Here is a 27,735-nt window from a genome sequence, read left to right on the forward strand (position 1 = left end):
CATCAATGTTTGATCGCCCTGGGTCTGACACCCCACACACCTGTCGATCAGCTGTTCTCGGTCCCAGCGGTGGCGGCAGGCAGCCAGAAATGCTCAGCTCTGGAGCTGCTCCGGCTTCTGATAGTGGCCGCGGCCGGGTACTGCACATCCGCCTCCTATTAATTAGAATGGAAGGCGGATGCACAGTATCCGGTCTCGGCAACTAGCAGAAGATGGGGCAACTCTGGAACTAAACATTTATGGCTGTCTGCTGCCGCCGCCGGCACCGGAAAAGTGCTGATTGGCAGGAATGCGGGGTGTTGCACGCAGGCCGATCAGACATTGATGACCTATCCTAAGGATAGGCCATCAATGTAAACGTAGTGGACAACCTCTTTAAGCTGAGTTCATATGTTCTGTAATCATCCATTAGAACGGATCCTGCAGAGATCTGTTGGCAAATGATTTCTGCCAGATCAGTTTTCTTTAATGGGAGTCTATGGATAATGGATCTGTTAATGGATCAAAACATCTGATGTGTATGCGGGCCTTTAGTCATTTATTATCTTTGCTCTGTTTCGCTAGCGTAACGCATTTCTATCTTTAATTTTGCATTTAGATGAAAATGCCAGTCTTAAGAAGAAGATAACTACACTAGAAGAAAAGCTACAAGATGCTGAACAGGTGACACTAGAATTGTTGGTTTATTGAAAACCTACATTGGTTTTCTACATTTCACAAGATTATTCTTTTGTTTTTCAGTTCACACCACACTCATAAGGTGTGAACTTTATTATTAGATTTTGGTAGATACAAATACATTTTCCACCAATCAATTCCTGCAATAGCGTCTATAAGAACTGCTGACGCACTGACTGTACCAATGTAGCACCAACCTTTTGGTGCACTGTCCATTCTTTCAGCGATTTGGCTGCTTTTTCCACCCACAGAAAGCAATGAGAAGGTGCAAACAAAACGCAGCAATCGGGGTTTACTGCATTGTTGCAGTGTTTTTTGCTAAGTTTTTGATGAATAAAATTAAATAAAACGTACTGTAGACAAATCACCCATGTAATTCGCATCAAAAGAAACCCCTTCCCAAAAAAGCACCAAAAATGCAGAAAAACAGTGTGGGGGACATTTTACAATGTATGAAAGTAAAGTTTGTGGTCAGATTTTAGATGGATTTTGGTGAGCGATATGTCGAAAACTTTGCTTTAGAATTCAGTTTGACATAGCCAAACTGTCCATGCGAGGGCTTTGCTGTCATACCACAGACGACCTGCGGACTAGAGTAGCACTATTTGGGTACGCTCACAGGAGCGTATGAATCGAACGAGTGCAATGCGAGGAAATCTCTTATTGCTCTCGGACCAATGTTAGTGTCACAAACCACCGGGGGGGTCACTCAGAAATCCCCAGCGCTGGCTACCAGTACGTCACAATCGGGGGGTAACAAGTGGGGGTCACCCCTACTTTATACCTCCCGACCGACAGACAGAGCACGTGACGCGCTCTCTAGCGCCCCTCTTATAGTCAGGCCAATTATGGAATTGCCCGACAATAAGCAAGGAGGCCGCTATACTACTTATGCCGATTATTGAAGGGCCCCCGGCGAGAGAAGGGTATATATTCCCCCGACCTCCGCGGGCGGAATATATAAACTCTCCCCGAATCTCACTGGCCTCCCCACAATAATCCTTGGCACAACTCGCTGCCACCAACCGATTTACGGTAACTATTAGCCGAACACACAGACGTGGGATTCAAGATCGAGATAACAGAACAGCCCAAGATTAATTATATAATTTAATCGCCTAAAGCACACTAGAAACTACAATATATACAATAGGGAATCTACAGAATATACAGTTATGTCAGAGTACAGTTACAGATAAAGCATGGGTTACAAACAGGTATACAATTACATCAGTTACCTTGTGTGTCTGGCCACAGGGGGGCGCTGTAGACCAGGTTTCTAGGATTCTTCCTCACAGGTCTTTCCCAACCAGGCCCCCGAGCAGAAGAACACTGGAAAATGGCCGAAGTAGGGTTATCAACCTGGGCAGATCCAGGTCCCCTCCTACCTTAGTGACCTCACAGGGAAGCACTGCCACTCCCCCTGCATGGATCAGAATTATCCAGCAAAGGGGATATTGGCCATAACTTTGCCTGGGAGCGTCGTAGGCAGACGCCAATGCTCTCATTGTGACAGTTATGAATTTAGCTACAGAACGAGGGGACTCATGACCTGTCTACGAGTTCCCATATGGCTGATATCACGCCTGGGGTATTTCCCAAGCTCCCCCTTCCATAAAAAAGGTGTGCCAGCATCGTCCGCCTGCGCAAACACCATTTTTATGGTTGCCATATTTATCGGAGATATGGCTTGCGAGATATGAACCATTTTTTACTGGAGTCGTTCTGTCTGGCTACTTCCAAGCCTTGCTAATGAGATACAACTCTTGTTACAGGGTGACGGCAGGGAGCCATCCTGTGTCCATTGTCCGCACATCATCTCATCTCCATATCAGAGGAGATGGCTGTTGGAGGTGTAAGTGGGATGTGACACCTTCACAGATGCTGGACATTTGGGAACAAGGAGGGAGGGGGGCACTGCCAGGGAGTGATGAGAGCAATTATGACTTCTAGTCATAATTCCTCTTCATATCCCAGGATTTACCTCACACCTCCCCCCTTTTGAGGGCGCTAGGGGGCAGCACACTCCGGTGTTCCCCCGTGCGCCCGTCCGCGACCTCTCCTTGTCGGGACAGCCCGTCTGCGTTACCGTGGTCACGGCCCCTTTTGTGGCGAATGGTGAAGTCGTATTGCTGGAGCGCAAGGCTCCATCGCAACAATCGCCCATTCGTCCCAGAGACGGTGTGCAACCAGCTGAGGGGATTGTGGTCCGTCTCCACGATGAAGTGGCGCCCGTATAGATAGGGTTGCAGACGCTGCAGGGCCCACACTATGGCCAGGCACTCCTTCTCCATTGTAGAATAGGCCACTTCCCTTGGTAACAGCTTCCTGCTCAGGTACAAGACTGGGTGCTCTTGGCTCGCAGAGTCCACCTGGCTGAGCACCGCACCGAGGCCGAAGTCACTGGCGTCGGTCTGTACTACAAACGGCCGCGTGAAGTCGGCTGCCTGTAGCACGGGCGGGCTGGACAGGGCGTCCTTTAGGGCCCGGAAGGCTGTCTCGCAGTCCACTGTCCAATCGACTGCAGAGGGCAGCTTCTTCTTGGTGAGGTCCGTCAAGGGCTTTGCCAGGCTACTATAGCATGGAACAAACCTCCTATAGTACCCAGCGGTCCCCAAGAAGGACATCACCTGCTTCTTGGTCCTGGGGGTGGGCCAGGATGCGATGGCCTCCACTTTCTCAGGCTCGGGCTTCAGCGTTCCCCCACCTACCCGGTGACCGAGGTACTGGACCTCGCTCATGGCCAGCTGACACTTTCCCGGCTTGATGGTCAAACCTGCCCGGTGGATCCGCCTGAGCACCTGTGCTAGATGCTCTAGGTGGTCCTCCCAGGTGGGACTGAAGACGGCAATGTCATCCAGGTACGCGGCCGCGTACCCTTCAAGTCCCTTGAGCAGGGTGTTGACCATCCGCTGGAAAGTGGCAGGGGCATTCCTCATCCCGAATGGCATCACCGTGGACTCGTACAGTCCAAATGGGGTAATAAAGGCAGAGCGTTCCCTGGCCTTGCGAGTCAGGGGGATCTGCCAATATCCCCGGCTCAGGTCCATGATGGTCAGGTACTGAGCCCCGGCCAACTGATCGAGCAGGTCATCGATGCGTGGCATTGGGTACGCATCGGCGACCGTGACCGCATTGAGCCCCCTGTAGTCCACGCAGAACCGAGTGGTTCGGTCCTTCTTAGGGACGAGGACTACAGGCGAGGCCCAAGCGCTGTTGGATGCCTGGATCACCCCCAGCTCCAGCATCTCGTCAATCTCCTGGCGCATGTGTTGCTGCACCTCCAGGGAGACCCGATATGCTGAACGCCGGATCGGGGGATGATCCCCAGTGTCCACGTGATGGACAGCCAAGTCAGTCCTTCCGGGCTGGTTGGTAAACAACCCCCGGAAGGGGTGTAGGGTGGCCCACAGCTGGGACCGTTGGTCCTCCAAGAGCTGGTGGCCAACCTCCACATCCTCAATGGATCCGCCTGCCCTAACCTGGGCTAGCATATCCAAGAGGGTTTCCGCTTCTCCCTCCTCGGGCAGGTTGCACACGGGGAGCGCACATGCCTCCCGCTCATGATGTGCCTTCATCATGTTCACATGGAAGGGCTTCCGCCTTCCACGGGCAGGGTCCAGGGTGACCAGGTACGTCACAGGGTTGAGCTGCTGGTACACGAGGTATGGGCCTTCCCAGGCTGCCTGAAGCTTGTCCTGTGGTACGGGGACCAGTACCCACACCTTTTGACCCACTTGGTAGGTCCTCTCACAAGCGTTCTGGTCGTACCAACGCTTCTGATCGGCCTGGGCTTGAGCCATATTGTCGTGTACCAGTTGCGTCAAGGCCTGCATTTTGTCCCGGAAGCGCATGACATACTCGATAACCGACACTCCAGGGGTGGCCAAATCCCCTTCCCAAGCCTCTTTCACCAGAGCCAGGGGGCCCCGCACACGTCGCCCGTACAGGAGCTCAAACGGTGAGAATCCTGTTGAGGCCTGTGGAACCTCCCGGTAAGCAAATAACAGGTGTGGGAGATACCGCTCCCAGTCACGCCCATGGGAGTCGACCAACATCTTAAGCATCTGCTTTAAGGTGCCATTGAACCGCTCGCACAGGCCATTACTCTGTGGATGGTACGGGCTGGCCACCAGATGTCGCACCTGGACTTGCTTACAGAGGGTCTCCATCAGCTGGGACATGAATTGGGTCCCCCGGTCGGTGAGCATTTCATGGGGAAAACCCACTCGGGAGAAAATCTCCAGCAATGCGGTGGCCACCTTGTCAGCCCGAATGGACGACAAGGCCACTGCTTCTGGGTACCGGGTGGCATAGTCCACTACCGTCAGTATGAAGCGTTTCCCGGAGCTGCTGGGGATGGCCAGCGGGCCGACCAGATCCACAGCCACCCTCCTGAAAGGCTCATCGATGATGGGCAGAGATACCAGTGGGGCTTTGGGGCGTGGCCCCGCCTTCCCCACTCTCTGACAGGTTTCACACGAACGGCAGTAGGCAGCCACATCGGCCCCCATTTTTGGCCAGTAGAAATGCTGGTTTAACCTGGCCTTGGTCTTAGCGATCCCTAGGTGTCCGGCCATCGGAATCTCATGTGCGATCCGCAACAACTCCGTCCGGAACGGATAGGGTACCACCAACTGTCGGTCCCTGGGCCACGCCTCCGGTGAACCCTGCTGGACCGTGGCCCGGTACAGCCGTCCTTGGTCCCAGACCACTCGCTCCGGGTCCGAGTCCGAGGGAGGCTGTGCCGCCTGCTCCTTTAGAGCTTTCAGGCTGTCGTCAGCTTCTAACGCTGCCTGAAACTCCTGACTAGATGTGGCCAGAATCGACGAGACTGTCACATCTTCAGTCAGTACCCCGGGACCTGTGTCCTGGCCTCCACCTGACTCGGCTGCCACTTGGTCAGAAGGGGAAGAGCTATCGGACCTCCGGGAGGCCCCTTGGCTTCCAGCACTCCCACTGCGGGTGACAGCGGCCACAGCCGCTGCGACCGTGGGTCGTGCCTGCTCCTCCTCCGTTCCTGACCAAGTCGCCGGTTCAGGCAGACCTACCTGGCTTCCTGACACCCCGGTTGTGGGGGAACCCTGCACCGAGATCTTACCTGGGAGCACTTCCGCTCCTGGACCGGCCCCAATCTCACCTGCCTGTTCCCCCCCTGCAGCAACAGAACCCCGCTGTGAAATCTCTGGGGACCCCACATTTGCTGTGGTAGCCCCCACCCCACACACTGGTCCTCCCCCTGCAGCACCCTGCTCTCTGCTTATCCCTGCAGAGGGCAACAGATCCCAGCTCACAGGCTGGTTACTTGTAGAGGCATTGTCACACCTTTCTCTGACCCCCTCCCCTGTCACAGCTGCAGCTGTGTGTGTGTCTATGGTGTCTGTGCAAGCAGAAATATCAGAGTTCACTCCCTCCTCCCTTACATCATTCATAGATAACACATTAACATTGTCCGGAGGCACGTCAGCACTGGCTGAAGGTTCAGCCTTTGGGGCGGGGCCAAACTGGGAGGTTATTTGCCCCAAATCTGTCCCAAGTAGCACGTTTGCAGGGATCCGATCAGTTACCCCCACCTCCCTCACCCCTCGCCCTGCGCCCCAGTCCACATAAATGTCAGCAACAGGCAGCGCCGGGTCAATGCCTCCAATCCCGGAGACAGCGAGGGTTTTTCCAGGGATCAAGTCTTGGGGGGACACCATCTCAGGCCGCACCAGAGTCACCTCCGAGGCGCTGTCTCGCAGTCCTATGGTCACAGACTGGCCGACGGTGACAGGTTGGAAGCTGTCCAGGGACCTACCACCACCCCCACCCACACAATACACCTTGGGCGGCCCTTGGGACGGGGACGGAGCCGGGGCCTTGGGACGCTGAGGGCACATGGCCTTGAAGTGTCCAGGTAGGTTGCACTGGTGGCACCGTCTTGGTTCTGCCACGGGCCTGGAGAGGGGAGTTGAGGGGGACACCCCCTGCAGTCTAGGGGCAGGTGGGGCAGTCGCAGAATTCATCTTACCCCCTCTCCAGGTGCTGCTGGTGGCTGCTCTCCTGGCTTCAGGAGCCCGGTTGTTGGTGTAGTCATCGGCAAGGGCAGCTGTAGCCGTGGACCCCTTTGGCTTCTGGTCTCGGATGAACTGGCGGAGATCCTCAGGGCAGTTCCACAAGAGTTGCTCCGTGATGAACAAGTCCAGGATCTCCGGTCCGGTGGAAAGCTGCAGGCCTTGGGTCCAGTGGTCGGCAGCTCGGGCAAGTGCCCGCCGGTGGTCAGCCCAGGAGTCCTTTGGTCCCTTCTGTAGGCTCCGGAACTTCTTGCGGTAGGACTCCGGGGTGAGGTTGTACTGTTGGATCAGGGCCCGCTTGATGGTGTCGTAGCCCTGATCCGCCTCAGCAGGCAAGTCCCCAAGGATATCCAGGGCCTTACCCCTTAAACGGGGGGTCAGGTATTTGGCCCACTGGTCCTTGTTCAGATGATGCTGCAAGCAAGTCCGTTCAAAAGCAGTCAAGAAAGAGTCCAAGTCTCCATCCTTCTCCAGCACTGGGAAGTCCTCAACACGGACCTTTGGAAGTTTGGTGTCTGGAAGGTCACGGGTGGCTGATGAGGGCCGGAGCTGAGCTAGCTGCAGCTGGTAGTTACGCTCTGCCTGGCGCTCTTCACGCGCTGCTTGCCGCTCACGCTCGGCCATGAGTTCCTTGTAGCCCTCCCGGTCTCCAGCCTGGCGTAGGGCCATAGCCATTTGAAGAAGGCTATCCGAGCCTCCCAGGCTCGGTGGAATGGCACGTGGTGATCTGCGGCCCGCTGCGGAGCCTGGTGATTCACTGTCCATTGCAGAGCGGAGGGCTGGCATCTGGCTCGTTGAGGACCCTTGGGCGAGCTGCTCCTCATCTTGTCCAGCAGTGCCCGGTTGTGCAATGTCCTCTGCAGAGCTGTTTTCTGGCGTCGAGCTCCTGGAGGACTCGTGGGCAACCTCCTCATTGCTGTCCACAGCACCGTCCTCCCTCTCTTCGGCTCCTGCTTTAGCATTGGCCAGTTGCATAGCTCTGCTCCTGGTGCCATCAGCCATTCTTGCAAACTTTTGGTCACTGACACAGAACTGACACCTGATGCCTCCACACACCTTACAGTATCTGCACTCTGACACTCTAGTGTTGAGCTGGTCTGAAGACCCCAGCAGCCACAGCTGCTGCAGGCAGTCTTTAGTGTCTGGGAGTATGGGTCTCACACTCTTATCTCGATCCCACCGCTTGCCACCAATATGTCACAAACCACCGGGGGGTCACTCAGAAATCCCCCGCGCTGGCTACCAGTACGTCACAATCGGGGGGTAACAAGTGGGGGTCACCCCTACTTTATACCTCCCGACCGACAGACAGAGCACGTGACGCGCTCTCTAGCGCCCCTCTTATAGTCAGGCCAATTATGGAATTGCCCGACAATAAGCAAGGAGGCCGCTATACTACTTATGCCGATTATTGAAGGGCCCCCGGCGAGAGAAGGGTATATATTCCCCCGACCTCCGCGGGCGGAATATATAAACTATCCCCGAATCTCACTGGCCTCCCCACAATAATCCTTGGCACAACTCGCTGCCACCAACCGATTTACGGTAACTATTAGCCGAACACACAGACGTGGGATTCAAGATCGAGATAACAGAACAGCCCAAGATTAATTATATAATTTAATCGCCTAAAGCACACTAGAAACTACAATATATACAATAGGGAATCTACAGAATATACAGTTATGTCAGAGTACAGTTACAGATAAAGCATGGGTTACAAACAGGTATACAATTACATCAGTTACCTTGTGTGTCTGGCCACAGGGGGGCGCTGTAGACCAGGTTTCTAGGATTCTTCCTCACAGGTCTTTCCCAACCAGGCCCCCGAGCAGAAGAACACTGGAAAATGGCCGAAGTAGGGTTATCAACCTGGGCAGATCCAGGTCCCCTCCTACCTTAGTGACCTCACAGGGAAGCACTGCCACTCCCCCTGCATGGATCAGAATTATCCAGCAAAGGGGATATTGGCCATAACTTTGCCTGGGAGCGTCGTAGGCAGACGCCAATGCTCTCATTGTGACAGTTATGAATTTAGCTACAGAACGAGGGGACTCATGACCTGTCTACGAGTTCCCATATGGCTGATATCACGCCTGGGGTATTTCCCAAGCTCCCCCTTCCATAAAAAAGGTGTGCCAGCATCGTCCGCCTGCGCAAACACCATTTTTATGGTTGCCATATTTATCGGAGATATGGCTTGCGTGATATGAACCATTTTTTACTGGAGTCGTTCTGTCTGGCTACTTCCAAGCCTTGCTAATGAGATACAACTCTTGTTACAGGGTGACGGCAGGGAGCCATCCTGTGTCCATTGTCCGCACATCATCTCATCTCCATATCAGAGGAGATGGCTGTTGGAGGTGTAAGTGGGATGTGACACCTTCACAGATGCTGGACATTTGGGAACAAGGAGGGAGGGGGGCACTGCCAGGGAGTGATGAGAGCAATTATGACTTCTAGTCATAATTCCTCTTCATATCCCAGGATTTACCTCACAGTTAGTCAATGAGGGAGAGCATTTGGTCAGCTTTCTTCATGCTGCGATTTTCTGCTGAAAACGTCCGAGACTCGCCAATACATTTCAATGGGTGCAAGAAAAAAACGGACGGCACACAGACTATTCTAACGACGTCCGTTTTTACGAGTAAAATTCTATCATGTAGAACAGAGCACTGTAAATGGTCCTGTAAATGACTAATAGCTGCTGAGAAAAAAATGGATTGCACACTGACAGCACACTGACAGCCCACTGACAGCCCACGGATGACAAGTGAGAAAAAAATCGTCCTACTATCCTGCATGAGAACGGGATCGTTTTTACATACGTTCGTGTGATTCCAGCCTTCTTAGGAAAAAAGCAGACAGTTATTTGTAATTCAACAAATGACTTTTTTAACCCACACCGTGGCCAATTTTTTGTTTTTCACTTTTGTTTTTCCCTCCCTTCTTCAACGAATCGAAACTTTTTTTTTATTTTTCTACCGCCAGCTGCTATGGAGTTTGTTTTTTTAATTTTCTTTTCCAGAACAAGTTGAATTTTGAATAGCACCATTCATCTTACCATATCATGTACAAAAAAATTAATATGTGGTGAAAATGTGGGAAAAAAACCCTCAATTCTACCATTGTTTTTTGGGCTTTGTTTTTTACTGTGTTCATTGTGAGATTAAAAATGATCAAGCAACATCATTCTCCAGACCAGTTTGATTGGTCCAATCCAAAACTCGTACAGATTTTTTTCATTTGTTTAAACAATAAAAATAAAATTCAAAAACTTGTAAAAAAAAATATAAATAAATATATATATACATACACCCATTTTGGGTTATATATGATATTTATTGAATTTTTGTGGAAGAAACCAGGAATTCTGGTGTTTCAATATTGGGGCACTTTACAACATTTACCGTATGATTTAATATATATTTTGATAGATTGGACTTTTATAGATGCTGTGATGGGGAGTGTAAGTTTTCTTTATAAATTGTTTATTTTCACATTGGAAATGTTGGTAATTTAAATTTTCATATTTTTATATACTGTATATATTTTTAAAAACTTTTTTCTCTTTAATTTTTAGTCCCCAGAGGATGTTTTGTTATAAATAATTATAGATTATAATATATTGAAGTACCTAGTGTAAATGACAGTCTCCTTCAGCAATCCCCTGACAGCCCATTGTCGCCCCTTGATTATGTCATCATGGAAGGGCCAATGCCCAGGGAGATTCCGCCACTTAGCTGCCACTGTCAGTGATTTACATGAGCATGTAAGCTCTGCTCGCTGCTGTTAGTGTGCCGCCCCCGTGCCAGCAGCCGCCGCTGCTCGGATCCTGACCTTCAGGGGTGGTGGCTCGAGGGTCTGCCGACCCGAGGGTCTCGCGGACACGCTGAATAAAATGGGGGACGTAGATGTATGGACTAGGCCGAAATAGGTTCGTGACGCCACCCACGGTGTGTGGTGAGGTGGGACACCACCGCTGCTGTTGCGGGGCACCCGGGGGAGATGTTGTGCAGCAAGATGTTAACCCCTCCGTGAGCAAGGATGGTGGCCCCGGGACCCGATGGCTCTGGTGCAGGGGGAATGACGACCGCAGAGGGTGCTGGTGTACTCACAGTTAGGAAAACACACAAGTCTCTGGTAAACCAAGATGGTGGTGGCCGGTGCCGCGGCCGGTTGCGTTCGGAATCCCCCACTCGGCTGGTGGTCTCTATTCTTGTCCTGCTCCTTTTTAGTAGAAAATACTTCCTTGTATGAAATGTAGGAGTCCGCTCCTGGCTGGATGTGGCTTAAGGAGCTGTGCCCGCAGACGCTGGCCCATGGGATCTATGGGCCTTGGCGGTGACCTCTTATCCCTAATCGGTGGGCTGTTGTCTTCTATGAGGGACTTTGAGTGGGACAGGACCTCTAGTCCTGGCCTCAATCGGTTAATTAACCAGTTCCAGTAGGTTCTGGTTCCTGGCTTCAGGGTCCGAGTACCCCCCTTTGTGCTACGGTTTCCGGGTCGGTTCCCCGTGTCGGTACTGGCGTGCTACAACCCTGGCCCTGTCCACATCGGTTCCATCGAGCCGTTTTCTCGTCTCCTGCCGATGGAGACCACCGTCTGCCTCCTAGCCAAGACACCAGGGCTCCTACCCTGGTACCTGTCAGTTTGCTTCAGGTCTGACACACAGGCCTGACCTCCACTACTGAACTCTAAGACAGATCTCAACTACTTTCCTGCCCCCAGGCTGTCTAAACCCCTGGGTGGGCGTGCACCAGCCACCTGGCCACGCCCACTGGTGTCTCTAACTGTCCCTAAGGGGGGTGACTAGGGTTTAATGGTTGGCTGTGTGTTGAGGGAAAGGTGTAGTGCGGGGGCCTAACTGTGACTACCTGGTTTTGCCAGGGCGTCACACTCCCCCTTGGTTAAACACAGACTGTCCGCGGGCTGTCCGACCACCACCGGTTTATTTTTACTGCAGAAAGATAAAAGGAATAAAACATTTTCAAGTATAATAACATATGTACATTGAATGAATATTTTGGTTTCTTCCCTTATGGGAGGCAGGTTGCTTAAACGTTGCATAACATAACCGGGACGGGACGGGACCGGGTCCTTCTCGCCTTTACCACCTAAACAAACCTAACCCTGATGCTATCTCTAAAACACAGGTTGGCACACCTTGCCCAAGTCCAGGTTAAGCCCGGGTGTTGCCCAAACGGGCCGGGTAAAAAGTTCCTTACCTGGCAGTCCTTTTCAAGGGCCCTACGTCCAGGGGACCCCTGACCCGGAGGATAGTCACCGGTCCCAATGGTGACTGGGCCTCGACCTACTCTACCGCAGGCCCTTCCTCCAATCAGCCTCTCTGGAGACTGCTGCAAAGTGTGGAGAAGGTCGGTCTGGGGACTATTTACAAGGCCCAAAAGTTTATGGGTTGGCCTGCAAGTTCTCAGCCATTGTTTTTGTTTTTTAACTTAGAACGGGAACTTCAAAAAGCACACTGTCCCAACGGGGAACTGAACTGTGGGGTAGCCGGGAACCACTACCTAACCATCTTAATCTGGTGACAGCTTCGGTTGATTGGTATTCATTCACACTCATATTTCCACAATGCACAGACACCACTCACTATATTGCGGTCTCTCTGTACCTAATTGGTGTCTGGCCCAAGTTAGGGCGTGTGGACCTTCTAGGCCCGCTAGGTTCGCAGGGGATTGGCGGAGGAGAGGGAGTGTCAGGTCCCTCTTCCCTAACGTCGGGTATGGCCCGTAGAGATCTACGGGGTCGGGGTGTAGGTGCATCCCTTGGCGCTGGTGTGGGTACACTACTGACAGGCTCTTCTAGTTTGCTTTTGTGGCGCCCCTGACCTGGTCAGGCACCACTGAGTACTGCACCCATGCTGGGGACAGTACAATACAGGTAATCCAGAAGGCTGACCGGGGTGTGGAACACAGGCGCATAGTGATCAGGTCTCACACATGTACCCATGAGAGGACCCCTGGGGATCCCAGGAGGGGGCAAAGCCTATACCTCCACTGGAATAGTGGTAGGGGGTTAAAAAGCCTCCATCTCCTCTCAAGGGGTGTGGTGGAGAATCTGGTTGCTAGGTGGCGTAGGCAAGAACAGGAGAGGAGGAGCAGTGAGTCAGTTAGAAGGAGAACTCCAGAGGGCTCAGTGAGGAGCAGACCTGTGGGGCTGATGCTGTCTAACAGCGCCCGCGCAGTGACTACAGACGGGGGAGAACGGTCAACTAGAAGTGCTGCCTGAAAGCCAGCTTCAGCTAGAGAGTGCACGGAGTGGGAAGTAAGGAGACTTCTAGAGAGCACCAGGCCCAACCGGGCGGCAGATCCCGAAGCGAGGATAGATTCACCTTTCCCTGCTAAACCTGCCGGTGTGGGGCTCTTACAGCCCACACCACAACAACCAAAAGCCGCAGCCACGTAACCGCAAGTAGGGCCCATAGGTCACAGGAGGCAAGAGGCTGGAGTGGCCTGGCCCGGGGAACAAGCACACGGCACAACAAGAAGGGGAGAGAGGCTTGGAGCATCTTCCCTGGGTGACCCCCATAGGGACTCAAAGTCGGGGTCACCCCAAACCACCAAGGGCTAAGGAAGGCGAGTTTGTAGTCACCCTCATACAGTCAGCCGGAAGGATACCTGGTTCCCACCTGGTTCATCCCAGCTACGCCCGGGTTACTCACCCTGCCACCTGAAGTGAGTAAAAACCCTGAAAGACACTCTGCCTGTGTGTGGTCATTCTGCGACTTGTGGTACTACAGCTTGACAAAGGGCCCTGGGGCTTGCCTCACTCTCAGGAGGCTACTACACCCGACTGCACCCACCATCAGCCCCAGGTGCCTCCTAATCTGCAGTGGCGGTCCCCTCTGACCGCAAATCTGAGAGTGGCGTCACGATCAAAACTGAAGATTCCCTACCTGTGACCAGATCCAGCTACGTGGAGTCCCTGAAGGTATGCACCGATACAACACCGGCGGGGCTTCACATCTGGCGTCACGAACAGGATAAGGACTAGACCTGTTCAGACAGGTGACCATGTGCCTGGGCGGTCCGCTTGAAAAATTGGAAGCGCCGCCATATTGCCACCATGAAAAGCGCGCTGAAAAACAACAGCAGCCCGCGCTGGAAGAAGTTACTGCCCACGAAGAGGTGTGGCTACCCAGAGATCCCCTGCAGAGTTCTGACCTTGCCAGCTATGAGAGTGGAAGCGTCGAGAGACGGCGGGAAGGAAAGGAAGCCACAAGCCTGCTGCTGGGAGAGGAGCTGCTGAAAGAGGCAGAGCAGAAACTGGACAGCTTGTTACAGGAGGCGGCGAAGAGTCCACTGCTGGGAGACCGTGCAGAAGACGGCGCAGAAGAAATGGCGTCTGACCGCAGGAACCCAGAACCAGGCTCCGCTGCCTGGTGGTACCGAGAGCTGGCCCAGTTTTGCAACCGGCTGGAGACCCGGGTCGTGGAGCAGATTCGGGAGGAACGGATGGAACTGCAGGAGCTGACCGCGGCGGTTCGGGCCTATGAAGGGAGAGCTGCATGCCGGGTGTCAGGCGGGACGGTGACGACGCAGACCCCAGTGTTACCAACAACGGGTGAGTCGAATGATGCCCCGGCCCGCGCAAGTGCCCCGACCCCTGCTGCCACGTCCGCGGTCCCCGAAGAGGCGCCCGGCGCGGCGACGCTGAACCAGGCCGCAGCCACGCCAGGTGCGGCCCGCCAAGCCCCGGTCGCCGCAGCGATGCCCTGCTCGGCCCGCCAAGCCCCGGTCGCCGCAGCGATGCCCTGCTCGGCCCGCCAAGCCCCGGCCGCCGCAGCGATGCCCTGCTCGGCCCGCCAAGACCAGGCCGCCGCCAAACAGGGCGCGGCCCGCCAAGACCAGGCCGCCGCCATGCCGGGCGCGGCCCGCCAAGACCAGGCCGCCGCCATACAGGGCGCGGCCCGCCAAGACAAGGCCGCCGCCATGCTAGGCGCGGCCCGCCAAGGAAAGACTACCTCAGCATTTACCCCGGCCTGTAAGGCCAGAGCTGACACTGCTCCCCAGTCCCCGGAGGTCTCTGATAGGAAGCCCACGCTGGAGGAAGAATACTGGCAGATGAGGGCCGACATGGAGGCCAAGTTTCCCCAGTGGTTGGTGGATCTGTACCTGCGCCCCCCATGCACCCCTGAGGAGATTCAGATAACCCCTGCAGCTACACCAGAGAGTCCCCCGCATGGGCCAGAAGGAGAAAGTCCATCCCCAGTCCTGCCATCAGAGGAGTGCCAGGAAGAACTAAGGGGGAGAGGAGGCCAGGAAGCAGAAGGGTTGACTCCGACTCCAGTGCCACCCGCAGCAGATGTGTATTCAGAGCCGGAAATGCTGCCATACTCCCGCTGGGACGAGGAGGACCTGACCCCCTCTGCAGAAGAAGAGCTGCCTAAGAGCCTCACCTGGGAGTTTGTGAGCTGCCCGCTACAGGATCCAGCCCGCAAGACACGACGCAGAAGAACACAGTTTGCTCCAGCACCACAGTCTCCTGAACAGAGAGCAGTCACCGCCAGAGACCTAAAGGAGAAGCGTATGTTGAGAGAGTCCAAAGCCCAGGCCAGAGGACCCCTGTGTTATGGCGTAGTGGAAGATTTCAACTTGAAAAGTGGTTATGGCTTCATTGTAGCACCAGGAATAAAAGAAGGGATATTTGTAAACCGCAGAGATGTGAACGCTCATCTGCCAAGAGGACACCCTTGCAGAAATCTGAAAATGGGAGATTTGGTACAGTTTACCATGCACCAAGGTGAAAGGGGATTGTACGCACTTGATGTAACCTTATGTCCCAACAAACCTTACAGTCATCCCATGCCACAAGAAAGACAAGAAAGACAAGAAAGACAAGAAAGACAAGAAAGACAAGAAAGACAAGAAAGACAAGAAAGACAAGAAAGACAAGAAAGACAAGAAAGACAAGATAGAGATAAAGAACCAGATGTAGAAACAGATGAAGACCAAGAACGGAAAGATAAAGATCCTACAGATGAAGAAAGAGACAAAGAGCAGGAAAGTCACAGGTGCCAGTGCCCGACGTGCCCTCGCCCTAGTGAAAAAGAGGAGTAAAGCAAAGTAAAGTAAGAAGTTACTGTTTTGACCAGTTTTGAAAAGTTTTGTTTGCAACGTTAAAGAAATGCGCCCACAAAAACTATTGTGAGAAATAAACTTAAGGCTATGAACTTGCTATAGCCACAAACTCTCGCAGTGTAAAAAGTTACACCAGTGGCACCACCACCAGGGCCAGCTTGTTTAGGGGCTTGGCTCGTCTGCAACCAGGGGGGCCCGTCCGTAGAAAAGGGCCTTGGCTCACCTGCGACCAGAGAGCACGCCTGTTTATGGGGCCTTGGCTCACCACCACAAAGAGGGTACCTGGTCAGCACCAACTGTGGAGGCCGCCTCTGAATCCTGCCAGAAGAGGTTGACGGCGCGGATCCACTAGGCCAGGTATACCCTGAAACCACCAGCCCATGTAAGCCGCCTCTACATCCTGCCAGAAGTGGCTGAAGTCGCGGCCAACGGGAGAGGAAGATTGGAGGAAAGGTCTGGGGAAACGGATGGCCCAGACCTGGTTACCAACAGGACCGGTGACCTGCCTCCTGAGAGGGTTTTGGGTGGGTTAACGGACTTGTGGGTGGAGGGAGGTGATGTCTGATACCTGGTGCTTTTAAATGTTTTATATGTTTTAATGTTTTATGCATTTTAAAATGTTGTCTTGCAGCCCGAGGACGTGCTGGTGATAACTAAGGGGGAATGTGGCGCCCCTGACCTGGTCAGGCACCACTGAGTACTGCACCCATGCTGGGGACAGTACAATACAGGTAATCCAGAAGGCTGACCGGGGTGTGGAACACAGGCGCATAGTGATCAGGTCTCACACATGTACCCATGAGAGGACCCCTGGGGATCCCAGGAGGGGGCAAAGCCTATACCTCCACTGGAATAGTGGTAGGGGGTTAAAAAGCCTCCATCTCCTCTCAAGGGGTGTGGTGGAGAATCTGGTTGCTAGGTGGCGTAGGCAAGAACAGGAGAGGAGGAGCAGTGAGTCAGTTAGAAGGAGAACTCCAGAGGGCTCAGTGAGGAGCAGACCTGTGGGGCTGATGCTGTCTAACAGCGCCCGCGCAGTGACTACAGACGGGGGAGAACGGTCAACTAGAAGTGCTGCCTGAAAGCCAGCTTCAGCTAGAGAGTGCACGGAGTGGGAAGTAAGGAGACTTCTAGAGAGCACCAGGCCCAACCGGGCGGCAGATCCCGAAGCGAGGATAGATTCACCTTTCCCTGCTAAACCTGCCGGTGTGGGGCTCTTACAGCCCACACCACAACAACCAAAAGCCGCAGCCACGTAACCGCAAGTAGGGCCCATAGGTCACAGGAGGCAAGAGGCTGGAGTGGCCTGGCCCGGGGAACAAGCACACGGCACAACAAGAAGGGGAGAGAGGCTTGGAGCATCTTCCCTGGGTGACCCCCATAGGGACTCAAAGTCGGGGTCACCCCAAACCACCAAGGGCTAAGGAAGGCGAGTTTGTAGTCACCCTCATACAGTCAGCCGGAAGGATACCTGGTTCCCACCTGGTTCATCCCAGCTACGCCCGGGTTACTCACCCTGCCACCTGAAGTGAGTAAAAACCCTGAAAGACACTCTGCCTGTGTGTGGTCATTCTGCGACTTGTGGTACTACAGCTTGACAAAGGGCCCTGGGGCTTGCCTCACTCTCAGGAGGCTACTACACCCGACTGCACCCACCATCAGCCCCAGGTGCCTCCTAATCTGCAGTGGCGGTCCCCTCTGACCGCAAATCTGAGAGTGGCGTCACGATCAAAACTGAAGATTCCCTACCTGTGACCAGATCCAGCTACGTGGAGTCCCTGAAGGTATGCACCGATACAACACCGGCGGGGCTTCACACTTTCCTCCACAGGCTGTGGGAACATGATAACGGGAACAATCACCGCTCCATTCTGCATAGGCCAATCAGCTGGAAAGTCACCCATTACGGTGTGGATCACCTCTTTCTTTTGCTCCACGTTCGGTGCAGGAGGGATTACCTCTTCTATCCCCCTTAGGGGTTCTGGGCACTTCTTCAGGTGGTCCCTGGAAACAGTGGCGGTAGTTCTTCCCTGATCTCGACTGACAAGATATGTTTTCTGGTTGTCCCACCCAGTGGGTTGGATAACGTAAGGGGTTCTTTCCCACTGGTCGTCCAGCTTGTGCGTCCTTCTCTTCCTCTTCAGTATCAAATCCCTGGGTCCAAAGGGAGCAGCCCGAGCCCGTTTGTTAAAGCGCTGCTCTTGCCTCTCTCTATTATGGCGCAGGTTCTTCTCTACATATTCCTGAATCTGCCGATACTGTTTCTGGTGCTTGACATCCCAATTGGCAGTGGGAGAGATGGTCTCAGGTACTTCAACGTCCAATTCTACGTCCACCGGCAACTTCCCAGGCCGGGCTCTCATCAGGTATGCAGGCGTGCACTTCGTGGAACCGCAGGGAATATTATTGTACATGTCCACTAGGTCGGGCAGCTTCTTGGGCCATAAGTTTCTCTCTTCCAGAGGCAAGGTCTTGAGGAGATTGAGAACCAGATGATTCATTTTCTCACACATTCCGTTAGTCTTGCATAGTAGGCCGTGGTCCTGATTTTCTTGCATCCGTATAGGTTGCAGAATTCTTGGAAAACCTCTGCTTCAAAGGCCGGGCCCCGATCCGTAAGCACCTTCTCCGGGTACCCGTGCGGTCGGCAGAAGTACGCCTGTAAGACTCTTGCTGCAGTGCGACCTGTTAAATCCTTGACAGGAACTACCACCATGAACCTGGAGTAGTGATCTACAAGGGTCAAGGCGTATGTATATTTGCTCCAACTAGGCGTGAGCTTCACATGGTCCAGGGCAACCAGCTTCAACGGCTGTCGAGTAACAATTGGCTGCAGCGGGGCTTTTTGACTGGTTTCGTCTTGTCTTCTCAGCGCACAGGGACCACATTCTCTACACCAGGCCTCTACGGACTCTCTCATCCCGCTCCAGTAGAAGCGCTCCCTCAGCAGCATCTCCAACTTCTTCCAGCCAAAATGTCCGGCCCCATCATGATAAGCCTTCAGAACCATAGGTACGTATGCTTGTGGCACCACCAGCTGGCGGACTTTCTCGTGCGTCTTCAGGTTGATCAATCCCCGGTACAGCTTGCCTTGTTGCAAGTAGAGGCGATCCCTCTCTTTCCATAGCCGCTGCGCTTCAGAGGGGGGCAGTAGGCTCTAGCCTGGAAGCATCTTGAGAAATCATGGTTTTGATTAGCCGGACTGCGGGTTCCTGATCTTGGGCTTCTCGCCACCCATGGTGGGGAAACGGGTCAAAGCTCGCCTGCTGCTGGCCAACATAAGGCCTTTCATCTCTTGGTTGGTGGAACGCGGGCAGCTCGATCTCTTCCAACCCATTTTCATCCACCCCTTCATCGGGTAGGTGCGGCATCCAGGACAAAGCATCCGTGTTGGTGTTCTTGCAGCCAGCTCTGTACTTAATGGTGAAGTCGTAGTTAGCCAGCCGGGCTACCCAGCGCTGTTCCAGGGCCCCCAGTTTCACCGTGTCCAGATGTGTCAGAGGATTGTTATCCGTGTAGGCGGTGAATTTCGCCGACGCCAGGTAGTGTTTGAACCTCTCAGTTATCGCCCAGACGAGTGCCAGGAACTCCAACTTGAAAGAGCTGTAGTTCTCGGGATTTCTCTCTGTCGGCCGGAGCTTCCTGCTTGCATAGGCAATCCCTTTTTCTCTTCCATCTTGCATCTGAGACAGGACAGCACCCAAGCCCACATTGCTGGCGTCCGTGTAGAGAATGAACGGGAGGCCATAGTCGGGATAGGCTAGGATCTCTTCTCCAGTTAGGGCCGTCTTCAGTTGCTGGAAGGATTCCTCGTGCTTCTCACCCCAGGCAAACAGGGATCCAGGAATCCTGCCATTCTTAGTCTGCCCCATGAGGAGGTCATGCATGGGGGCAGCCATCTTGGTGTATGCCTTGATGAAGCGGCGGTAGTAGCCCACCAGGCCCAGGAACTGTTGCACCCCCTTAACCGTGGTGGGCTGCGGCCAATTCTGGATGGCAGTGATCTTCTCGGGGACCGGGGCCACACCTTCGGCACTCACCACATGTCCGAGGTACTGCACTCTGGGCTTTAACAGGTGGCACTTAGAGGGCTTCAATTTCATCCCGTACTTGGAGAGGGCTTCAAACACTTCCACGAGGTGTTCTAGATGGGCTTCATATGTCTTGGAGTAGACAATAACATCATCCAGGTACAACAAGACCGTCTTGAAGTTGCGATGTCCCAAGCAGCACTCCATGTGCCTCTGAAAGGTTCCCGGGGCATTACACAGCCCAAAAGGCATGCTGTTGAACACGCAGAGTCCCATCGGGGTAGCAAATGCCATCTTCTCGCGGTCTTCCTCCGCAACCGCCACCTGCCAGTAGCCACTAGTGAGATCAAGAGTAGAGAAATAATTAGCTGCCTTAAACGCGGCCAACGACTCTTCAATGCAGGGAGAGGGTACGCATCCTTATGCGTTATCTGATTAATTTTCCGGTAATCCACACACATTCTCATAGTGCCGTCCTTCTTCTTTACCAGGACCAACGGAGCCGCCCAGGGACTACAACTATCACGGGTGACTCCTGCCTCCTTCATGTTCCTCAACATATCTTTGGCGCACTGGTAGTGTGCAGGTGTGATTGTCTTGTACCTCTCCTTGATAGGTGGGTGGGTGCCAGTGGGGATATGATGCTGAACCCCCTTAATCCTCCCAAAATCTAATGGGTGTTTGCTAAATACCTGCTCACACTCTTGCACTACCCTGTACACCCCCTCCTTGTGATGTGTGGGTGTGGATTTGGTGCCTACATGTAACTCCTGGCACCACTCTTCTAACTGTCTGGATGGGGTATCACTGCCTGGCTGGGATGCGGTCATAGGGGAGGTTGCTGCATGGATGGCATCTGCATCTACAGTGAATAGCTTAGCAATGGTGGCATAGCGGGGTAGCCTGACCTCTTCCTCTGCGCAATTCATCACTCTCACGGGCACCCGTCCTTTCTTGACATCAATCACCCCTCTGGCTGCTATTACAGTGGGCCAATGCTCGGAAGGCAGAGGCTCCACCACTGCCGGGTAATCCTGTCCACGGGGTCCCACTGCCACTCTACACCAGATCATCATCTAGCTCCGCGGAGGCACCACTAGAGGCGCCACATCCATCATTCGCACACCACCAATCTCTCCACCTGACATGTTCACTTGCTGCCGCTGCAGTAGGGCCCGGATTTCACGTTGTAAGGCCCTCTGCTGCCCTTCTCCTGCTGTGACAGACAGTTGTTGCAATAGGTGCACCACTTACCCCATGCAGTTCTCAATCACGTTGGTCCCTAGGACCATTTTTGGGGTACGGTCACTAGGGTCATTTTGCGCTACAATTAGCCCTTAGTGCTTCAGCTCTACCCGCCCCACCTTCTAGGTTACCTCCTTAAACCCCACCTGGATCATAGGGAGTCCATTAGCTGCAATGATGGTCAAACTGGGGTTTGGAGGGGTGAGCTCACTATCGGACCAGTATTGCTTGTACAGTACATAAGGCATAGTTGTTACCTGTGAACCGGTGTCAAGAAGGGCGTAGGTCGGGATACCGTCCATAGTGAGGGAGATGATGGGGCGGCCTCCAACGTATCGATCACGCCAGTCAGCTGGGCCTTGTGGGTCTATTCCTGAGGATTGGCCCTTGGCCTCAGGGGTTGCTCGTTTAAAGGGCACCGGCGAGAGTAGTGACCAGTCTTGTTACACTTGTAGCAAACGGGTGATCCATACTGGCTGTCATTGTTCCTCCTCCGCTGCATTCACAGGACGTCCTCTGGGCTGTCGGCGAGCTGTATCTTCTCTGCTTGCTTGACTTTCGGTGGTAGCTGTAAGGCAGTGAGGATCCTGGCGACGTCATCACTCAGGCGCTGTACTTGCGACGGCAGGTCCTTCGGGGTCCCGGCTGCTGCTGCTGCGGGAGCTGGCAGGGCCAACAAGGGGGGCGCCACCGAGATGGGAGCAGTGTCACCCGGCCAGGGTGGCAGGTCAGCGGTACTGACATCGACCATCTGCAGCGCTTTAATGGCTCTTTCTTTCAGAACCGCAAAGCTCAAGTCCGCGTGTTCCAGAGACCACAGTCATAGTTGCTTACGATCTTCGGTGGACCCCAGTCCTTGCAGGAACTGCTCCACCAGCATTTTGTTGCTCTCAGCCTCATTAATAGTGTCCACCTGCTTCAGGGTGCGTAGTGCCATCTGCAGCCTCAGGCTGTAGTCTCGGATGCTGTCCCGCGGGCGCTGTCTGCAATTATAAAACTGCATCCACAGCTCCACTTCAGTACGGGTCTCAAAAGCGACTTGCAGTTTGTCGAAAATGGCGGTTACTGAGACCCGGTCGGCGTCTGCCCAGGTCTCCACCTCCTGCTCAGCGGCGCCGGTCAGCTGCCCAAGTACCACAGATGCATGCTGCTTGCCGATCATGGCATACAAATCAAGGATAGTGCAAATTTTCTTTCTGAACATCTGCAGGGCATCGGGCTTACCGTCATACTGGGGTAGCCAGGCAGCACCGGGCACATTATGGCAAGGAGATCGGCATTACCTGAGTGACCGCTGTGGTCTGAGGCTCCTGCGACCGGAGCGAGAGCCTCCACATTTCCGTCATCTGCCTTGTCCGCGGGCGCCACCACTCCAGCGGCTGGTGCCACACCGCCATCGGGTTAGGCGCAGACATCTTCCCGCTTCTCCCCCTTGGTCTTTCGCTGGCACCGCTCTTTTAGGCCTGAAAGTTTCGTTTTTCGACTTCCGGCCTCGCTTTCCGGCCGCAGATCCCAGGGGGCGGGGCTTCATCTTTCGCGCCCTTTTTGCAGGGAAGAAGACGCTGGGCTGTAGTTTTTCGCGCCAAAATGGCGACTTCTGAAATTTTGGCAACGGATCACCGCTGACTGTCCAATACAAGGCGCACTTCCACAAGGTAAGTGGATGGGTAAGTATCCTGTTCGTGACACCAAGTTTCGGGGTGTGCCGCCCCCGTGCCAGCAGCCACCGCTGCTCGGATCCGGACCTTCAGGGGTGGTGGCTCGAGGGTCTCCCGACCCGCCGAATAAAATGGGGGATGTAGATGTACGGGCTAGGCTGTAATAAGTTCGTGACGCCACCCACGGTGTGTGGTGAGGTGAGACACCACCGCTGCTGTTGTGGTGCACCGGGGGAGATGTTGTGCAGGCTGTGGGAACATGATAACGGGAACAATCACCGCTCCATTCTGCATAGGCCAATCAGCTGGAAAGTCACCCATTACGGTGTGGATCACCTCTTTCTTTTGCTCCACGTTCGGTGCAGGAGGGATTACCTCTTCTATCCCCCTTAGGGGTTCTGGGCACTTCTTCAGGTGGTCCCTGGAAACAGTGGCGGTAGTTCTTCCCTGATCTCGACTGACAAGATATGTTTTCTGGTTGTCCCACCCAGTGGGTTGGATAACGTAAGGGGTTCTTTCCCACTGGTCGTCCAGCTTGTGCGTCCTTCTCTTCCTCTTCAGTATCAAATCCCTGGGTCCAAAGGGAGCAGCCCGAGCCCGTTTGTTAAAGCGCTGCTCTTGCCTCTCTCTATTATGGCGCAGGTTCTTCTCTACATATTCCTGAATCTGCCGATACTGTTTCTGGTGCTTGACATCCCAATTGGCAGTGGGAGAGATGGTCTCAGGTACTTCAACGTCCAATTCTACGTCCACCGGCAACTTCCCAGGCCGGGCTCTCATCAGGTATGCAGGCGTGCACTTCGTAGAACCGCAGGGAATATTATTGTACATGTCCACTAGGTCGGGCAGCTTCTTGGGCCATAAGTTTCTCTCTTCCAGAGGCAAGGTCTTGAGGAGATTGAGAACCAGATGATTCATTTTCTCACACATTCCGTTAGTCTTGCATAGTAGGCCGTGGTCCTGATTTTCTTGCATCCGTATAGGTTGCAGAATTCTTGGAAAACCTCTGCTTCAAAGGCCGGGCCCCGATCCGTAAGCACCTTCTCCGGGTACCCGTGCGGTCGGCAGAAGTACGCCTGTAAGACTCTTGCTGCAGTGCGACCTGTTAAATCCTTGACAGGAACTACCACCATGAACCTGGAGTAGTGATCTACAAGGGTCAAGGCGTATGTATATTTGCTCCAACTAGGCGTGAGCTTCACATGGTCCAGGGCAACCAGCTTCAACGGCTGTCGAGTAACAATTGGCTGCAGCGGGGCTTTTTGACTGGTTTCGTCTTGTCTTCTCAGCGCACAGGGACCACATTCTCTACACCAGGCCTCTACGGACTCTCTCATCCCGCTCCAGTAGAAGCGCTCCCTCAGCAGCATCTCCAACTTCTTCCAGCCAAAATGTCCGGCCCCATCATGATAAGCCTTCAGAACCATAGGTACGTATGCTTGTGGCACCACCAGCTGGCGGACTTTCTCGTGCGTCTTCAGGTTGATCAATCCCCGGTACAGCTTGCCTTGTTGCAAGTAGAGGCGATCCCTCTCTTTCCATAGCCGCTGCGCTTCAGAGGGGGGCAGTAGGCTCTAGCCTGGAAGCATCTTGAGAAATCATGGTTTTGATTAGCCGGACTGCGGGTTCCTGATCTTGGGCTTCTCGCCACCCATGGTGGGGAAACGGGTCAAAGCTCGCCTGCTGCTGGCCAACATAAGGCCTTTCATCTCTTGGTTGGTGGAACGCGGGCAGCTCGATCTCTTCCAACCCATTTTCATCCACCCCTTCATCGGGTAGGTGCGGCATCCGGGACAAAGCATCCGTGTTGGTGTTCTTGCAGCCAGCTCTGTACTTAATGGTGAAGTTGTAGTTAGCCAGCCGGGCTACCCAGCGCTGTTCCAGGGCCCCCAGTTTCACCGTGTCCAGATGTGTCAGAGGATTGTTATCCGTGTAGGCGGTGAATTTCGCCGACGCCAGGTAGTGTTTGAACCTCTCAGTTATCGCCCAGACGAGTGCCAGGAACTCCAACTTGAAAGAGCTGTAGTTCTCGGGATTTCTCTCTGTCGGCCGGAGCTTCCTGCTTGCATAGGCAATCCCTTTTTCTCTTCCATCTTGCATCTGAGACAGGACAGCACCCAAGCCCACATTGCTGGCGTCCGTGTAGAGAATGAACGGGAGGCCATAGTCGGGATAGGCTAGGATCTCTTCTCCAGTTAGGGCCGTCTTCAGTTGCTGGAAGGATTCCTCGTGCTTCTCACCCCAGGCAAACAGGGATCCAGGAATCCTGCCATTCTTAGTCTGCCCCATGAGGAGGTCATGCATGGGGGCAGCCATCTTGGTGTATGCCTTGATGAAGCGGCGGTAGTAGCCCACCAGGCCCAGGAACTGTTGCACCCCCTTAACCGTGGTGGGCTGCGGCCAATTCTGGATGGCAGTGATCTTCTCGGGGACCGGGGCCACACCTTCGGCACTCACCACATGTCCGAGGTACTGCACTCTGGGCTTTAACAGGTGGCACTTAGAGGGCTTCAATTTCATCCCGTACTTGGAGAGGGCTTCAAACACTTCCACGAGGTGTTCTAGATGGGCTTCATATGTCTTGGAGTAGACAATAACATCATCCAGGTACAACAAGACCGTCTTGAAGTTGCGATGTCCCAAGCAGCACTCCATGTGCCTCTGAAAGGTTCCCGGGGCATTACACAGCCCAAAAGGCATGCTGTTGAACACGCAGAGTCCCATCGGGGTAGCAAATGCCATCTTCTCGCGGTCTTCCTCCGCAACTGCCACCTGCCAGTAGCCACTAGTGAGATCAAGAGTAGAGAAATAATTAGCTGCCTTAAACGCGGCCAACGACTCTTCAATGCAGGGAGAGGGTACGCATCCTTATGCGTTATCTGATTAATTTTCCGGTAATCCACACACATTCTCATAGTGCCGTCCTTCTTCTTTACCAGGACCAACGGAGCCGCCCAGGGACTACAACTATCACGGGTGACTCCTGCCTCCTTCATGTTCCTCAACATATCTTTGGCGCACTGGTAGTGTGCAGGTGTGATTGTCTTGTACCTCTCCTTGATAGGTGGGTGGGTGCCAGTGGGGATATGATGCTGAACCCCCTTAATCCTCCCAAAATCTAATGGGTGTTTGCTAAATACCTGCTCACACTCTTGCACTACCCTGTACACCCCCTCCTTGTGATGTGTGGGTGTGGATTTGGTGCCTACATGTAACTCCTGGCACCACTCTTCTAACTGTCTGGATGGGGTATCACTGCCTGGCTGGGATGCGGTCATAGGGGAGGTTGCTGCATGGATGGCATCTGCATCTACAGTGAATAGCTTAGCAATGGTGGCATAGCGGGGTAGCCTGACCTCTTCCTCTGCGCAATTCATCACTCTCACGGGCACCCGTCCTTTCTTGACATCAATCACCCCTCTGGCTGCTATTACAGTGGGCCAATGCTCGGAAGGCAGAGGCTCCACCACTGCCGGGTAATCCTGTCCACGGGGTCCCACTGCCACTCTACACCAGATCATCATCTAGCTCCGCGGAGGCACCACTAGAGGCGCCACATCCATCATTCGCACACCACCAATCTCTCCACCTGACATGTTCACTTGCTGCCGCTGCAGTAGGGCCCGGATTTCACGTTGTAAGGCCCTCTGCTGCCCTTCTCCTGCTGTGACAGACAGTTGTTGCAATAGGTGCACCACTTACCCCATGCAGTTCTCAATCACGTTGGTCCCTAGGACCATTTTTGGGGTACGGTCACTAGGGTCATTTTGCGCTACAATTAGCCCTTGGTGCTTCAGCTCTACCCGCCCCACCTTCAAGGTTACCTCCTTAAACCCCACCTGGATCATAGGGAGTCCATTAGCTGCAATGATGGTCAAACTGGGGTTTGGAGGGGTGAGCTCACTATCGGACCAGTATTGCTTGTACAGTACATAAGGCATAGTTGTTACCTGTGAACCGGTGTCAAGAAGGGCGTAGGTCGGGATACCGTCCATAGTGAGGGAGATGATGGGGCGGCCTCCAACGTATCGATCACGCCAGTCAGCTGGGCCTTGTGGGTCTATTCCTGAGGATTGGCCCTTGGCCTCAGGGGTTGCTCGTTTAAAGGGCACCGGCGAGAGTAGTGACCAGTCTTGTTACACTTGTAGCAAACGGGTGATCCATACTGGCTGTCATTGTTCCTCCTCCGCTGCATTCACAGGACGTCCTCTGGGCTGTCGGCGAGCTGTATCTTCTCTGCTTGCTTGGCTTTCGGTGGTAGCTGTAAGGCAGTGAGGATCCTGGCGACGTCATCACTCAGGCGCTGTACTTGCGACGGCAGGTCCTTCGGGGTCCCGGCTGCTGCTGCTGCGGGAGCTGGCAGGGCCAACAAGGGGGGCGCCACCGAGATGGGAGCAGTGTCACCCGGCCAGGGTGGCAGGTCAGCGGTACTGACATCGACCATCTGCAGCGCTTTAATGGCTCTTTCTTTCAGAATCGCAAAGCTCAAGTCCGCGTGTTCCAGAGACCACAGTCATAGTTGCTTACGATCTTCGGTGGACCCCAGTCCTTGCAGGAACTGCTCCACCAGCATTTTGTTGCTCTCAGCCTCATTAATAGTGTCCACCTGCTTCAGGGTGCGTAGTGCCATCTGCAGCCTCAGGCTGTAGTCTCGGATGCTGTCCCGCGGGCGCTGTCTGCAATTATAAAACTGCATCCACAGCTCCACTTCAGTACGGGTCTCAAAAGCGACTTGCAGTTTGTCGAAAATGGCGGTTACTGAGACCCGGTCGGCGTCTGCCCAGGTCTCCACCTCCTGCTCAGCGGCGCCGGTCAGCTGCCCAAGTACCACAGATGCATGCTGCTTGCCGATCATGGCATACAAATCAAGGATAGTGCAAATTTTCTTTCTGAACATCTGCAGGGCATCGGGCTTACCGTCATACTGGGGTAGCCAGGCAGCACCGGGCACATTATGGCAAGGAGATC

The 27,735-nt window shown here is 54.0% G+C and overlaps 1 protein-coding gene across 1 annotated transcript in view; it reads left to right on the top strand.

Annotated features, from left to right (window-relative positions):
* CCDC152 (coiled-coil domain containing 152) overlaps positions 1-27,735 on the top strand; it is a 90,940-nt gene that overhangs the window by 24,714 nt on the left and 38,491 nt on the right. Inside the window, exon 4 of the mRNA XM_075342675.1 lies at positions 599-663. Within this exon, the coding sequence (XP_075198790.1) occupies positions 599-663 (65 nt within the window). The remainder of the gene's footprint in view (positions 1-598; positions 664-27,735) is intronic.

This window comes from Anomaloglossus baeobatrachus, chromosome 1 (genome assembly GCF_048569485.1).
Source record: "Anomaloglossus baeobatrachus isolate aAnoBae1 chromosome 1, aAnoBae1.hap1, whole genome shotgun sequence".
In the NCBI taxonomy this organism is placed as follows: domain Eukaryota; kingdom Metazoa; phylum Chordata; class Amphibia; order Anura; family Aromobatidae; genus Anomaloglossus; species Anomaloglossus baeobatrachus.